The 16,589-nt window shown below is 40.6% G+C and overlaps 1 protein-coding gene across 5 annotated transcripts in view; it reads right to left on the bottom strand.

The window, feature by feature from the left end:
* CCDC78 (coiled-coil domain containing 78) overlaps window positions 1–16,589 on the bottom strand; it is a 434,980-nt gene that overhangs the window by 214,949 nt on the left and 203,442 nt on the right. For all 5 annotated transcript variants that reach the window (XM_078662986.1, XM_078662987.1, XM_078662990.1 and 2 more), the window contains one exon: window positions 14,206–14,402. In XM_078662986.1, coding sequence (XP_078519112.1) covers window positions 14,206–14,402 — 197 coding nt within the window. The remainder of the gene's footprint in view (window positions 1–14,205; window positions 14,403–16,589) is intronic.

Here is a 16,589-nt window from a genome sequence, read left to right as displayed (position 1 = left end):
TGTTGGCTAACCCCGTCAAGCGGGTGGTGATGGGGAGGTCACCTGGGGATGCTCAAATTTTTGCTGCCCCCTCATCCTGGTCAAACCTCCTGTCTTCTGTGCTTTCCCCACTCCTTGGTTCTTCAGGGGTCCCAGCACCCCGCTGGTCCCCACTTTTTTGGGCACCATGTGGTTTGCCACTTTCTTCCTGTGCTCCCCACCATCCCGGCGGCCCATCATGTTTGGGTGGTGCCCTGTCCTGAAACGCGAGCTGGGCCCTGCCCATGGCCACCATGGCATCCACGTAGGTGGGTGTAGCTGGGCATGCCCCCAGGCTTCCTCCTGGAAGTTCCCCTTGCCCTGTGCCTCCCTCTGATTTGCTTGCCAGAGGTATTGCAGGCCCTATGGCCCCATGGCCCCTGCGCTGTGTAGTTGTTAACCCCCAATTGTGTCCCATAGTTTGCAATGTTGCCCGGCACCCTTTTGCTTCTCCAGGATTGCCCTGAAGCATTGGCATGCAACCTCACCCCTTCGCTTTGCGCTTGTTGCTCATCATCGTTTGTCCTGTCTCCTGTCTCCCAGGGGGGCGTCGACATTGCCGCAGGCCCCCCGCTGGAATTATCCCTGCAGTACCCGTCCGATTCTCTGCTCTCTTCCTCCTAGACCACTGGTGCCGGTGCAGTGCTCCTGCCGCACCTTTCTTATCCTCCTTTGCACCTCTTTTTTTGATGAGGTGGGTTGCCGCCCCTTTGCCCAGGGCCCCTTCTCGCTTAGTTTGGTGGGGGCAGCCGGTCTGGCTCCATGCCTGTTGCCACCATGCCTTGGGGTTCTGCACCACCCTTGCATTCTTCCATGTTGCCTGCGTGGCTCCTGTTGCTGGCCTCTCCTCCAGCCCCACATTAATTTGTTTGTCCATCCACGCCCTGCCTTTCAGTGCCATTAAAGCCCTTGTTTTTGCCAGAAGGGATTGCAGGTCAACGTCCAGCTCCGGGCCCGCCTTCTCCCATGGCCTTACCTGTTTCTTCTGGATTGGTCCAGCCTCCTCCTCTTGATCGGCTGCATCAAGGAAAGAAGCAGGCCTTTTTCATTGCCTGCCAGCCTCCCTCAGTCTTCCTGCTATCACCTCTCGATCCCCCACTTGTACTGCTAAAATTCCGACTGCAGTGAGGGGGGCACACGCTGTGTTCCTGCTAACTCTTTGTTGATCAATCCACATGAGCGGCAAAGCGGTGCAGCCTTAAGCGGGGCTTCGAACACTCAGCGGTGCCGCTCAAGTCCGTTTCCCGCTGGTGCCTTGGCCGCTAGGGGTTGGTGCGGCACGCTCCTGGCCAATAAGGGGTTACAACCAGCTGAGTTCCATGCCCAAATCTGGGAAGGTACCGGTGCGCTGCTGTGATTCCTGCTCGCACCCGGTCAAGGGTCAACAGAGCAGGTGGGGAGGTCCGCAAGGCCTGGTCTGCCCTTCTGTAACGCTTTGGTACCATCCTAATGGTAAGCGGACTTTGTGCTTCGTCGCCCCGACCAGACCCCTTCTTGATGGCTAGAAGCATCGTCCATAGGCCACCTGGGGCCGAGGTCAAATTCCCGATGGGGTCCGCGATCCACGTAGGTCCGATACGAAGGTAAGCTTCTTTGTGGGTCAAAGGGGGGCCTGTTCCACTCTTTTGACTCCTTTTGCCCGCTCCGCCCTCCCTATCTGATTGGCAGTGTCAAAGGATACCCCCAATCCGGGTGTGCCCTTTTCACTGGCTTCCTCATTTACCTTGGGTGCTCCCGCTGCTGTAAGGCGTTCCCAGCGGGCCCCTATGGGGTCCAGCTTTGCATTCCCGGCCCGTGGCATTTCTCCTTCGCAGCATTCCAGGAACAAATCAACGTATTCCAGAGAGCATCATATGATTACCAGAAGAACAGAGATCACTGTGGGACATTCTTCCATTAGTGTACTTCCAACAATTGAATGTTCCAGTATTTCAAATTCAAGGCTCCAAAATCACAGTTCCAACAATCAGGTCTTTTTTGCAACTTTCCCCTTTATTTTCAGAATATAAACCAACAGACGCACGTTTCGCCCGCAGGGCTTTTTCAAGGCTGCAGAAGAATACATGTGCATCCATTGTTAAAATGAATCAAAACTAGAATAGCAAAAAATAATATGCACAATTCTTTTCAATTCTTTTGTGTGTAGTGATATTGTGAACACACAAATTTAGTAAAGGGAAGGTGAGATCTAGCAGTTGTTAGCTCAGTGCAATGACATTCCATGGCAAGCAGAAACAAGGATCTGAGCATTTCTTATTTATTAGTATACAAGACCAGAAAAAATGGAAAAAAGGGAAAAAGGAAGAAGAAAAAAAGAAGGTACATAGTGTACCATGAACCGTGATGAAACAACTTTCTTAATGTTGTAAATAACCCGTGTTTAAACAAAAAAGAAGAAATCTGCTCTAAGTAAAGACAACACATTGTACTAAGCAAGTGTTGGTTTCAATAGTGGAATACACCCAGCACCACAAAAAAACGCAAAACTAACGGCGAGTATATATATTCTCACCTCAAAGAATGTTTATATTCTGTTTCGATTAAGCTTGCTGAAAAGCAGACGTGTTTCGTTGTAAAAACTTCTGTGGTTATCGTATACAACCAAATTTTCTGAAAATATCAATAAGAATAATAAAAAGATGTTGAAGATTTCATATCATTTAATCCATCATTAAAATACAAAAAATATCAAGAACCATTTAAAAAAGCATGTCCACGCATTTCTTAGTGTATGCACTCATAAGATCTAGCTCGACATGTCCTTTTAATATTCTAAGTTCCAAAAACTCTAAATCAAAAGCCATGGGAGGAATAGGTGACATTACCAAACGAGCACGCTGTAGTTCCGAAGGGTTATGAGAATACGATGCCTTATGAAAATCCCCCTAGGTCATTGTCAATAATCTATAAAAGTGTATAGAATTTGTAAGCAGTGCAACCAGATGATTAAAACGTTGTCAATAGGAAAATCTTACCAGATCATTAGGCATATAGTGTTGCACCCAACTTTAGTAATTACAAAGATCAGGAATATCGAATCTGTATACGTTGTCATACAATTAATGACAACTCAAAGAACGCTGCTTGTAACAGCACCCGGTGCCACTACGTGGACCTTGATACGTCCATTCACCTACAACCAAAAGAACAAAGGGGACAACTATGTAAAAAGCTATCAAACGTATCTCGCACATTTCCGTAAAATCCCACATCAGTCTATGGGTAAATTTTTACGCCACATGGCACATAGCGTGTAAAAAATAAGCCAATAATAGCCCATATAAGTGTTGCCTACCTGTCTCCGGAGTTACCGCTTTCAAAGTGCCAATTTCAAAGAACCGCGTCTGGTGGGTCCGCCATCTTTTTAACACAAACACCACCCATTATCAATAGCCATAGAAAGCGGACTGACAGGGGTTACCTGATTTAATCTATAAAAAAATGCATTTTTAGACAAACCCATCAATGGGATAGCTATGCTTCTCATCTAATAAAACTATATGCATAACTTGCCTTGTCTTTTAAAGCAATATACAGGGAACACAAGAGTTGATTATGCATCAGTGTCAAAGATATTGTTCGCGTATTAGTATGTACATTCCACTCGATAGAGAGGGTTTATTAAAATCTTTGTCGTCGGCACGAAATCGTCGTAAATCTCAATTAGAGAATCTGGTCATTGTACATACTGATCATGTCAGTATAAATCCATTGCGGCAATAGAGATAAAAAAACAGACTATCACGTTAGAACCACTGTCTACCATTCATACCGCGGCTACAATACTTTATTTGGACCCACATAATGGGAGCAAAAAAGTCTACTTTCCCTTAGCGATATGAAAACATGAAAATTAACCCACTGTTGCAATTGCATATATTTCTCACAATTGCTTTCAATGTTATAGAGGAAAAGCTAAGAATGTAAATATCTAAAAAATTATTGTGGCCAGAAATACAGCCGGCCTATAGCAACCTTCTTGAAAAGAAATTAAAATGAGAGAGAGGTTAGTTGAATTTTACACACATACATATGGAAATTGGTGTGCTTGAGCGAAGATGTTATATTTTTTATTTTTGAAATGCCTAATCCTAGGGGGTGATGATAGAATTCTCACGAAGGTCAGTGTAGATTAGTAATAGTTAAAAAAATTGAGAGATAGTACATCAATATTTTTCAGGTTTACAATCATGAGGGAAAACAGATAAAGTACAGTCATCACTGCCATATATTTTCTTTTATCAATGACAATTACAGAAATTCATACATGTCTTTATCAATGTTAATTCCGCATTCAGTTGCCCGTAGTTTAATAATCCAGGTGCTTTCCAGTTTGCGTAAACGAGACACTCTATTGCCCCCTCTCAAACCTGCATCTATTGCATCTATACCATGGAAACTAACTCTCTGTAGAATATTTGATTTATGTACGGTGTTAAAATGTACTGCTAGGGGATACTGTGTATTGTTATTTCTGATGGCACGAAAATGCTCTTGAATTCTGTCTTTTAATGACCTGATCGTGCTTCCCACGTATATTTTTCCACAGATACACTTAATACAATAAACCACAAATTTAGTATTGCAGTTTATGAAACACCTGATGGTATGTATTTTCCCTGAGTTGTATTGGAAGCTTGTAGTTTTATGGATTCCAAAGCAACAAATGCTACAGGTGCCACACCTGTAATAACCATTAGAGGCTGTCGGAAGCCAGGTCGTATTTTTAATGGGTGGAATAAAACATGGGAATAGGTATTGTCTCAGTGTGCGACCCCTGGCATGGACGATGCGTGGTTTTTTGCCTATAGCATCTTTCAAGATTGTATCATGAGTGAGAGGATGCCAGTGTTTTTTAAGAATCTTATATACATCAGTACTGATGGAAGTGTAAGGAGTAATACAATTGCATTTACTCAATTTTGGATTCTTTCTTTTTGTTTACCAACAAATGGCTTCTTTTGATCTTGTTAACCTTATGTCGTGCCTGAGCAATTACATTTTTTGGATAACCCCTTAACTCAAAACGATGTTCCACACTATCCAACTTATCCCTCAATTTATTCTCATCACTACAGTTGTGTTTGATTCGCAACATTTCCCCATTTGAGGACCTAGACAAGGGTCACGTCAAAGAATGGGAGAAATTATTATTTAACTATTCGGCAGGAAAGATGGACATCTTAATTAGAGATGCAGACTTAAAATGGGACAAACATTTAGTGGAAATGTCACTTCTAGAGAAAGAAAACGCTGATGAATCTCCCAGAAGTAACTGAACATAATTTGACTATACTGCAGGAGGAGATTCAGAAACATCAGTTATACCTTAAAGAAAAGAAACTCCAAAAAATAAGAAGAGATGAGAGGGACTACCAAAGTGGTAGGGTGTACACATTTGCCAGGAAGTTCGATAATGTAAGAACAGGAGGGCCAGCAGTCAAAGACATCAGACCACAACCCACTGAGACACCAAGCATTTCAGATACTTCCAGTGTGAGCAGTATAACAAGTGGAGAGTCCACAAATGCACTAGGTACTGTACCCTGCAGTAGTTCAGATCCATTTTTTTTTAGAACTGCAGAGGTTCAGGAAGGGCAACAAGCAAGCACTACAGAAAGAAAGAGCCATAAAAAAATCAGGAGAGGCAAATTCAGATATATATCCAAATACAAAAGCAAGAGCAGGAATGACCACCAGATCGGGAGCATGAACCCAACAACCATAAGCAATGATAATTGTGCCAATGTGATGAATGGTATCAATGTTGTCAACCTCTCAAGCCATGTGTTAACTGAAGTTGAAATAAATCTTTTGAGCAGAGGTCTGGGTTTCTGTCCTAGTGTGTTTCCCAACTTTACAGCTTTGCACGTTAGTTGCTTCAAGTTTACGAGAAAACTCAAATTACACAAATTTTTTGCAGAAAAATATAAAACACCAGTTAGAGGAGTTAATCTTGAAACAACAATGAGTGCACATACAATTATGGACTTGAAGGACATACAACTACTGATGTCCCTAGATGAACAGGAACCAGTAACATCAATTAACATCTTGACAGCAGGACTTAACCTAGACACATTCTCTGACATAGATAGTGGTCTTAAAATCAGATAACAATTTACACCTCAACTATCAGGTCCTAATGTAATAGACACATTTTAGACAATGGTTTATGACGATCTGTACACACTTGAGGACAAACTTCAGTCTAAAAACAAATTTAAAATCAATAGATAGTCTCACCAGTAACTCCTCCCTTGTCATCCGAGAGGCTGACAAGGGAGGCAATGTGGTTCTCATGAACCGAGTGGACTACCTGCATGAAATTGACAGACAACTTTCAGATTAGACGACCTATGTTCAACGCACGGGGAATCTTATTAAGTCAACCATTTTGTTATTTGAAAATAGACTAAAACATTGGCAGGGAGAAGGTCTCATTTCAGAAACTGAACATAGATATCCCCTGAATGATACACCAACCAGTCTTTGCATATACATATTGCCAAAAATCCATAAACAAGGCACATTTCCTCCTAGAAGGCCTATTATTTCTGGAATCGATTCCCCAACAGAAAAAATCTCACAATATATTGACATGTACCTTCAGCCTCTTGTTATCAACTTACCCTCGTACATCAAAGATACTCGGGATATCTTAAGTAAAATATCAGACGTTGAGTGGGTAGAGGGACACCAACTGGTAACCATGGATGTGTGCTCGCTGTGTACGAGCATACCGGGAGATCAAGGCATTAGTGCAGTAGAACATTTTTGGGATAGTCGTTCTGTCAATTTGTATGAACATACCATCATATTACTTGACCTAATCAAACTAGTTCTAGATAATAACATCTTTACGCATAATGGACAATGGTTTTGTCAAATTAGAGGAGTGGCGATGGGGGCAAAGTTTTCCCCCTCGTTCGCATATCTATATGTGGGTCTTTTCGAATAAACACATGTTTGGCGCAATTGCCCGGAACATCTGGTGGCTAATATTCTGTACTGGGGAAGATTCATTGATGACATTTTGTTGTTTTGGGCAGGAACGGATAACGAACTGGAAGAGTTCTTCCTGTACATCAACACGAATGATTTCAATTTGTCATTTACAAAGAATCACAGTACTAGACAGGTTGACTTTTTAGACCTCATGATCATTGCAGATGGAAATCGGTTAACAACAGTACCTTTCAGAAAAACAACTGCTTGTAATGTCACATTGCACGCTACTAGTGCGCATCCATCTTCGCAAAATAATGCAATCCCCTATGGGGAAATGTTGCGAATCAAACGCAACTGTAGTGATGAGAATAAATTGAGGGAAGCGTTGGATAGTGTGGAACATCGTTTTGGGTTAAGGGGTTATCCAAAAAATGTAATTGCTCAGGCACGACATAAGGTGAACAAGATCAAAAGAAGCCATTTGTTGGTAAACAAAAAGAAAAAAAGAAAGAATCCAAAATTAAGTAAATGCAATTTTATTACTCCTTACACTTCCATCAGTACTGATGTATATAAGATTCTTAAAAAACACTGGCATCTTCTCACTCATGATACAATCTTGAAAGATGCTATATGCAAAAATCAACACATGGTCCATGCCAGGGGTCGCACACTGAGACAATACCTATGCCCAAGTTTTATTCCACCCATTAAAAATACGACCTGGCTTCCGACAGCCCCTAATAGTAATTACAGGTGTGGCACCTGTAGCATTTGTTGCTTTGGAATCCATAAAACTACAAGCTTCCAATACAACTCTGGAAAAATACATACCATCAGATGTTTCATAAACTGCAATACTAAATGTGTGGTTTATTGTATTAAGTGTATATGTGGAAAAATATACGTGGGAAGCATGATCAGGTCATTAAAAGACAGAATTCAAGAGCATATTTGTGCCATCAGAAATAACAATACACAGTATCCCCTAGCAGTACATTTTAACACCGTACATAAATCAAATATTCTACAGAGAGTTAGTTTCCATGGTATAGATGCAATAGATGCAGGTTTGAGAGGGGGCAATAGAGTGTCTCGTTTACGCAAACCGGAAAGCACCTGGATTATTAAACTATGGGCGGTTGAATGTGGAATTAACATTGATAAAGACATGTATGAATTTCTGTAATTGTCATTGATAAAAGAAAATATATGGCAGTGATGACTGTACTTTATCTGTTTTCCCTCATGATTGTAAACCTGAAAAATATTGATGTACTATCTCTCAATTTCTTTAACTGTTACTAATCTACACTGACCTTGGTGTGAATTCTATCATCACCCCCTAGGATTAGGCATTTCAAAAAAAAATATATAACATCTTCGCTCAAGCACACCAATTTCCATATGTATGTGTGCAAAATTCAACTAACCTCTCTCTCATTTGAATTTCTTTTCAAGAAGGTTGCTATAGGCCGGCTGTGTTTCTGGCCCAATAATTTTTTCGATATTTACATTCTTAGCTTTTCCTCTATAACATTGTAAGCAATTGTGAGAAATATATGCAATTGCAACAGTGGGTTAATTTTCTTGTTTTCATATCGCTAAGGGAAAGTAGACTTTTTTGCTCCCATTATGTGGGTCCAAATAAAGTATTGTAGCCGCGGTATGAATGGTAGACAGTGGTTCTAACGTGATAGTCTGTTTTTTATCTCTATTGCCGCAATGGATTTATACTAACATGATTAGTATGTACAATGACCAGATTCTCGAATTGAGATTCACGACAATTTCGTGCCGACGACAAAGAATTTAATAAACCCTCTCTATCGAGTGGAATGGACATACTAATACGCGAATAGTATCTTTGACACTGATGCATAATCAACTCTTGTGTTCCCTGTATATTGCTTTAAAAGACAAGATAAGTTATGCATATAGTTGTATTAGTTGAGAAGCATAGCTATCCCATTGATTGTTTTTTTCTAAAAAATGCATGTTTTTAGAGATTAAATCAGGTAACCCCTGTCAGCCCGCTTTCTATGGCTATTGATAATGGGTGGTGTTTGTGTTAAAAAGATGGCGGACCCACCAGACGCGGTTCTTTGAAATCGGCACTTGGGAAGCGGTAACACCGGAGACAGGTAGGCAACACTTATATGGGCTATTATTGGCTTATTTTTTACAAGCTATGTCCCATGTGGCGTAAAAATTTACCCGTAGACTTATTTTGGATTTTACGGAAATGTGCGAGATACGTTTGATAGCTTTTTACATAGTTGTCTCCTTTGTTCTTTTGGGTTGTAGGTGAATGGACGAATCAAGGTCCACGTAGCAGCACCGGGTGCTGTCACAAGCAGCGTTCTTTGAGTTGTCATTAATTGTATGACAACGTATACAGATTCGATATTCCTGATCTTTGTAATTACTAAAGTTGGGTGCAACACTAAATGCCTAATGATCTGGTAAGATTTTCTTATTGACAACGTTTTAATCATCTGGTTGCACTGCTTACAAATTCTATACGCTTTTATAGTTTATTGACAATGACCTAGGTGGATTTTCATAAGGCATCGTATTCTCATAACCCTCCGGAACTACAGCGTGCGTTTTTGGTAATGTCACCTATTCCTCCCATGGCTTTTGATTTTGAATTTTTGTAACTTAGAATATTAAAAGAACATGTCGAGCTAGATCTTATGAGTGCATACACTAAGAAATGCGTGGACATGCTTTTTAAAATGGTTCTTGATATTTTTGTATTTTAATGATGGATTAAATGATATGAAATCTTCAAAATCTTATTATTATTCTTATTGATATTTTCAGAAAATTTGGTTGTATACGATAACCACAGAAGTTTTTACAACGAAACACGTCTGCTTTTCAACAAGCTTAATTCTCAGCCCCAAACAGAAAATGAACATTCTTTGAGTTGAGAATATATATACTCGCCGTTAGTTTTGCATTTTTTTGTGGTGCTGGGTATCTTGCACTATTGAAACCAACACTTGTTCAGTACAATGTGTTGTCTTTACTTAGAGCAGATTTCTTCTTTTTTGTTTAAACATGGGCTATTTACAACATTAAGAAAGTTGTTTCATCACGGTTCATGGTACACTATGTACCTTCTTTTCTTCTTCTTCCTTTTTCCCTTTTTTCCTTTTTTGTCTGGTCTTGCATACTAATAAATAAGAAATGTTCAGATCCTTGTTTCTGCTTGCCATGGAATGTCATTGCACTGAGCTAACAACTGCTGGAGCTCACCTTCCCTTTACTAAATGTGTGTGTTCACAATATCACTACACACAAAAGAATTGAAAATAGTTGTGCATATTGTTTTTTGCTATTTTTCTCGTTTTGATTCATTTTAACAATGGATGCACATGTATTCTTCTGCAGCCTTGAAAAAGCCCTGCGGGCGAAACGCGCGTCGGCTGCTGCTGTATATTCTGAAAATAAAGTGGAAAGTTGCAAAAAAGACCTGATTGTTGGAACTGTGATTTTGGAGCCTTGAATTTGGAATACTGGAACATTCAATTGTTGGAAGTACACTGATGGGAGACTGTCCCACAGTGATCTCTGTTCTTTTGAATAATCTTGGTTGTGTTTTGGATTACAGATATAGTGATAGAGTGTGCTCTGGTGTAGCTCTATCAATTCTGTGCTCTGGGCCATATTTGGTCTCGAGAATTATTGCTACCATGGTGGGTGGGTATGTAAACACCATTTTGAGCACCTCCTACCGATTGAATTGAATACTGCATATATAGACTTAGAATGTCCCAAGGTGTGCAGACCATAGAGCAAACCCACAACTTGTGTTGCAATATCATATGATTACCAGTTCTTCGACTAAGGGTTATAAATAATAAATCAATAAAGAGTTTCTCACTTCCATTGTACCACAAAACAAGAAAGAAATACATCACACTACACACACTTTGACATTCACTAGTGCCCCACAAAACATCAGATAGCGCAACATGAGGTGCACCAAAGATCAAGGAACTAGTTAGCCACACAACATTATCTATTTATCAACACAGTATATCAACTTATTCGAGACACTGGTACACTGCTAAATGTACTTTAATAATACCACGGCCTAATAAACAATTTATACACACACAACACATGGATTACACAGCACATAAATTGTACACAGCAACAGAGATAAATATCTAACAGAAGCTCATTTACAAATTTTGACAATGGGAAATATGTATAAAAGCCCAGGGGGGCAGAGCAAAAAAATAGTCATTGATTACACCGGCTTCCCCTACCATTTGGCTTTGATTCCAGCGGTCTGCCATTTTGAAGCCGGTAAGCAAATACTATTGTTAGTACTATTGTTATTTCATATTATTACAAATGCACTCACCTCTCTTAATTCTGCTGCGCATACCTGTGCTTCATCAGTATTAAAATGTGTTCCTGAAGTGTTTAAGAATGCCAGCCTGCTGAAACCTTATTCTCAGGGCTTTAAGTGGGATGAAAAAACTGGGGTGTGTCTCTCAAAGGGGAGTGGCCAGTGTAATTATGGTTGTGGCTTAGAAACAGTATGCTGAAAATCTGTGCTTAGCATATTGTGCTCTCCGACTGGTATTTTTCTGCTTCTGTAATCGCAACCAGCTATAACATACAAGTAACCAGACAGAACTATTAGCTTTGTCAATGGTTGTTAGTTGCATAAGATAAATAAGCAAGTACTATTGCTTTGTTTTGTAGAGCATATTGAAAATGCGTCAGTTCTAATATGAAGAGAGGGTGAAAGTAATATAAGGAGTCCCTTTGAAGTTACATTAAAGGCAGTAAACAGGGGCAATGTTGCAGAGTTAAGATGTATCTTGTTCATTTTGAGGGTGAGAGCAAAAATGGGGAGCCCAATATTGACCCAACTCAGCACGTGCTTTTTAGAACTGCGAGTTCTGATAACCGGCGGGACCCAGTCCATTTTTTAAACCCCTGCTTATTCTGAAAAACCTGAACTGAGAGAGATCAGTGAAGATCTGGATGACTGTTGTTCCTCTCACTTCATACTTCCAGGAATACAAGGAGAAGCTCCAGCAAACAGAGAGATTCAGGAGTTATTTAAAAAAATGGACATCATACAAATTGCTTTTGCCAACCCAGGTTTCATTAATAATTTTTACAAGTTCAGATTTAGTTAACCAGCCCAAGTTTCAGTAATAATATTTACATGTTCAGAGTATCTTTTCCACCCTAGGTTCCAATAATAATATTTATAAGTTCAGGTTTCATAAATAATATTTACTAGTTCCCATTACCTTTATCAGCCAAGGTTTCCTTATCAATACTTTCAAGTTCAGATTGCCCTTCCCACCTACGTTTCATTAATAGTTTTTAAAATTCAGATTGTCTTTACCACCTTAAATTTCATTAACTATCTTCAAGTTTAGATTACCTTTTTCATTATTAATATTTAAATATTTAGATTACCTTTAGCACCCTACGTTTCATTAACTATTTTCAAGTTCAGATTACCTTTCCTACCCAGGTTTCATTAATAATAGTTATATATTCAGATTACCTTTACCACCTCAGGCTTCATATATATTTTCATGTTCAGGTTACCTTTACCACCTCAGGATTTCATTATATTTTCAAATTCAGATTACATTTACCACCATAGATTTCATAAACAATATTTTCATAATGGAAAAGGTGAATGCAAGCTGAAAGCTTGTCATGAATCTAGTCAGCTGACCAGGCATGTCCCCTATTACCATTTCAAAATCGAGGACATCCACCTGCACATAGACTAGAGAGAAGTAGATGGCTGTCAAATGAGCTGTGATAATGCTCAAGTGGATACTAAGGAAAATGGTCCTCAAATATGAAAGGCCTGCAGATAAAATAACAAAAACTCCTTGTAGACTATTTCTGACTGAGGAATCTGCCCAGAGACAAAATGCATTGTTGCAACCTCTTCAGGAATGCCACTGTCTGCAAAGCAATTAAACCACTTGGACAGTTTTAGGTCAAAATGCTTTGTGGGTTTCACTTTAGATTTGATGCCTAGGCACTGCTGCTTAAATCAGGCAATAACAACTCAAGAATAGTAACTTTTGGATTTTTACAGGATCACATTTGTGAGCTGGCTCAATGGGTGGCCCATCTCCTATCTGAGTTGGCAACTGCCTATAGACAATGTGGAAAAATATTTCTTATTTCAGGATTGCCTGGACATCTTACTTATGGTGTCCTTCCATTTTCTATTAATCAAGCTTTCTGGTATATGGGAGTTACATGAGTGATGACACGTGTAAATGTCCTTATTGAAATTGTTGATGGAATGGCCCTTTCTACTACCTAGGTTACCATCCCCCCAAAGTATCCTGGAAAAGGAACAACTTGACCTGATGAAGGCAGATCACTTCTTAACAGAAACTAAACAGATTCTTGTGAAACACGGTCCCTCTACATGTTTTTTTAACAGGCCGAAATTTTCGTCCGAGAACAATGGCATAAGACACTATCTATAACAAACTTTAACCTGTGTATTACTAGGGATTTCAATCCCTTTTCATCATCTCCAATCAATGGGGTTAATTGCCCCATTTGTTAATTTGGAACTGTGAACATTTTCCTATTGGCTACGTTAGCAGTACCTGAGTGGACAGACAGTTGAAGAAACAGGACTGTGGTGGGAGATGATCTTCTTGGAAGGGTAAAATTATGAAGATACCTCCCCACAAGGTATAGTTACATTTCTGTTTTAGCATAACTGACTACGGCAATCTTGTTTTCGTGCTCATGCTAATCATGCCTAAAGGAAGTGCCCATCAATGATATTTCAAGCTTCTCTGTCACATTGCGGGTAAGAAATTATTGACTTGCTTACTCAGCTGGAAAAGTTTATAAATATGTAACGTTTGACTGTCAACTTTTTCTTTCTCATGATCTGAGACCCAGGCTGCTTTGTACTCTCTTTATTTTACAATGTCATGTGTGTCCCATTGGAAGCCAGCATATAAAATGATATAAATGTGTGCTTTTACTGTGCTTGTGGAGCTCGCTTGCATGTGGGTTTCTGGAGGACAACCTGGTCGACTGAATCTGTGATTCACTAATAATTAATATATATTTTGTTAATAAACCCTTTCAGCCTCGGAATGGCATGTATGCAGATTCTCATCGACATGTGTCTTATTAATAATCCTCTTACCAGTGGTTCCTTGGAAGAACAACTACCATTCTAGTGACACATACCTGTAGCTGATAACTCGGTCGGAGTAGGGCGAACCAGCCAGCTCATTCACGACACGGTAGAAAGCCAGTAGGGACTTGTTCAGCATGGGCTGCTCTCTGGACCTCAGCCATACTGTATCCTCTGTGAGGTTCTCAGTGCCCGGCAGCTCCACTACCTTCAACCATGAGTGGCTGGAATGAGGATCATTATGAAGGTGCTGTGAGCAAAATAGAGTAAGTTAGAGCATTAAAAAGGCAGTGAAGAAACTTGTATAGGGTGGAGGGTGAAGAAGGTGAAAGATTTAAAGAGTACAAGTGTCCTAATTCTCTTAACGTTTGATTTATTTTGGTGACTATGCAGGATTTCTGATTGCAGGTTTCATCAAGAGTCAATTATGAAGTTCAAACTGTTGCCCAGTAAATGGTTTAAGAGACATGGGGCCTAATTACGACTTTTGGCAGAGCAGTGGCTCGGCGGTACCAACCGCCGCACCACCGCTCTGCCGAAGGTTGCTGCTGCCCACCCGCCAGATTACGACCAATTTTGTGTGTCTGGTGGGCGGGTTGCATGGCAGTCCAGCTGCGGTGTGTCTTTCAAAGGCAGTGGTGCCTTTGAAAGAGGCACCACAATTTGGCATCACACAGAATTCCTGCCTGGCATGGACTCAGAAACTCGGACACCTGGGTGTATGCACACAGGGAGGGACATGTTGTGCCCCCTGCATACATCCCCATGCTGAGGGAGCCTTTGTTTCAGCACAACCAGCCTTTTCATGGAGGAAAGACCTCCATGAAATGGCTGGGGTTCCTGAAACTTGTAATAAGCATGGCGGTGCCGCAGCACCACCATTTGCATATTAAATAGTCAGTGACCGCCGCGACACCGCCAGGGAACAGCAGTTTCCTAGCAGAGCCAGCAGTCCAATTACGATTCCGCACCCCCAAGTCGTAATGAGGCGGTTGGAGCACCAGTGTGAGGGTGCTGGACCACCACCGCCACGTCACATGGGGTCTGGCAGTCATTGGACTGCCAGACTCGTGATTTGGCCCTTAGGGTCGAATTAAATATTTCAATTCGCAAACCAAGGATGTGCAGTGTCAAAACCAACCAATTTGTGAGTGGGAATGCAGTATACAATGGCACCTACATAATTGTAGGTCGCATCACGAACTGTGCATTGTGCAGCGGGTCGCACAATGACCTGCATAAAGAATATTAACTGGCCACATAGTGATTGCCAACAAATGCAGGGACGGAGGCTTGCAAGGGACAGCTGACCTCCATCCCTGCCTTTGAATTTCCAAGACAAAAAAAGAAAAGAAGCTACTTTTAAAATAAACTTTTCCCAATTATGAACACAACTGGAGCTGCAAGCAATAGTCCCTTGGACTACTTTCTGATGTCATCTAGACTGCCAACATGATCCCCAAAGGTAAACCAGTCCCAAAGGGACAACTTTCCCTTTGGAAATCAGTTACCACTGCAGTGCAGAAGTTGGTAGCTGATCAATTGGTTTGCTACCACAATTGCATTTGCAAACCAGTGATAAATTCAATTACAAATTACAACAAGGAGAAGGGGCGGTCTTTTCATACCGTCTCCTATTTGCAACTTGTAATGTATAACAATAGCACTTTTAAGAGTCCTAAAAAGGCTTAAATACCTTTTAAAAAGTTGTTCTGAGGTCGAAATCCTGTGTTTTGCAAATCATAAGCCATAAACTCCATTTAAATCAAGGTCAATAGCTAAGACGTAACCCATTCTGAATAGATTTGAGTGGTGATTGTGAATATTTATTTCTGGGAATCTTGTGACATATTTTGTGAGCAATGCAGAAATACAGAAATATTACTACGGTGTGTTTGGTATCACAGTGCACACAGGTCAAGGGTGGCTATGTTTTCTTTAATCAAACCGTAACGTTTTAAATAGAGAAAAGGATTTCATCAATTGGGGTGTGGTTGGAAGAAGTAGGAACAAATAGCAAAAGAGAAGACCGTTCTATGATCCAGGATCCTGCTGTTTCAGGTAACAGTTGAAATTAAAAATGAATATATAGGGCATATCAAACGCAAGGGCATTAAATCAAAGCGCTATGCCAGAAAACAGAGCTCATAACCACAGAAATGCCTGAAAGCCTATGATGAGAAGAGCTAGGTTTTCAAAGATTTGTTTAAATAAGGCAAAGGAGTCACGTTTAGCAATGTGGGTGGGCTGATAAATATTTAACCTGGTGGCAGCCCCGGAAATGGACTGGCCGCCCCATCTGATTTTCCAAAACCTGGGAGTGATGACTTTCCTTGCTGAAGAAGATCTGAGTGCCTTGCCCGGAATGTACCAGTTGAGGAGGGCGGAGAGATGTTTAGACCCTTTGTGATAGAGGGCTAAGAACACTAGGCAAATA

Source organism: Lissotriton helveticus, chromosome 10 (assembly GCF_964261635.1).
Source record: "Lissotriton helveticus chromosome 10, aLisHel1.1, whole genome shotgun sequence".
Classification (NCBI taxonomy): Eukaryota; Metazoa; Chordata; class Amphibia; order Caudata; family Salamandridae; genus Lissotriton; species Lissotriton helveticus.
This window is presented reverse-complemented; position numbering and strand designations above follow the sequence as displayed.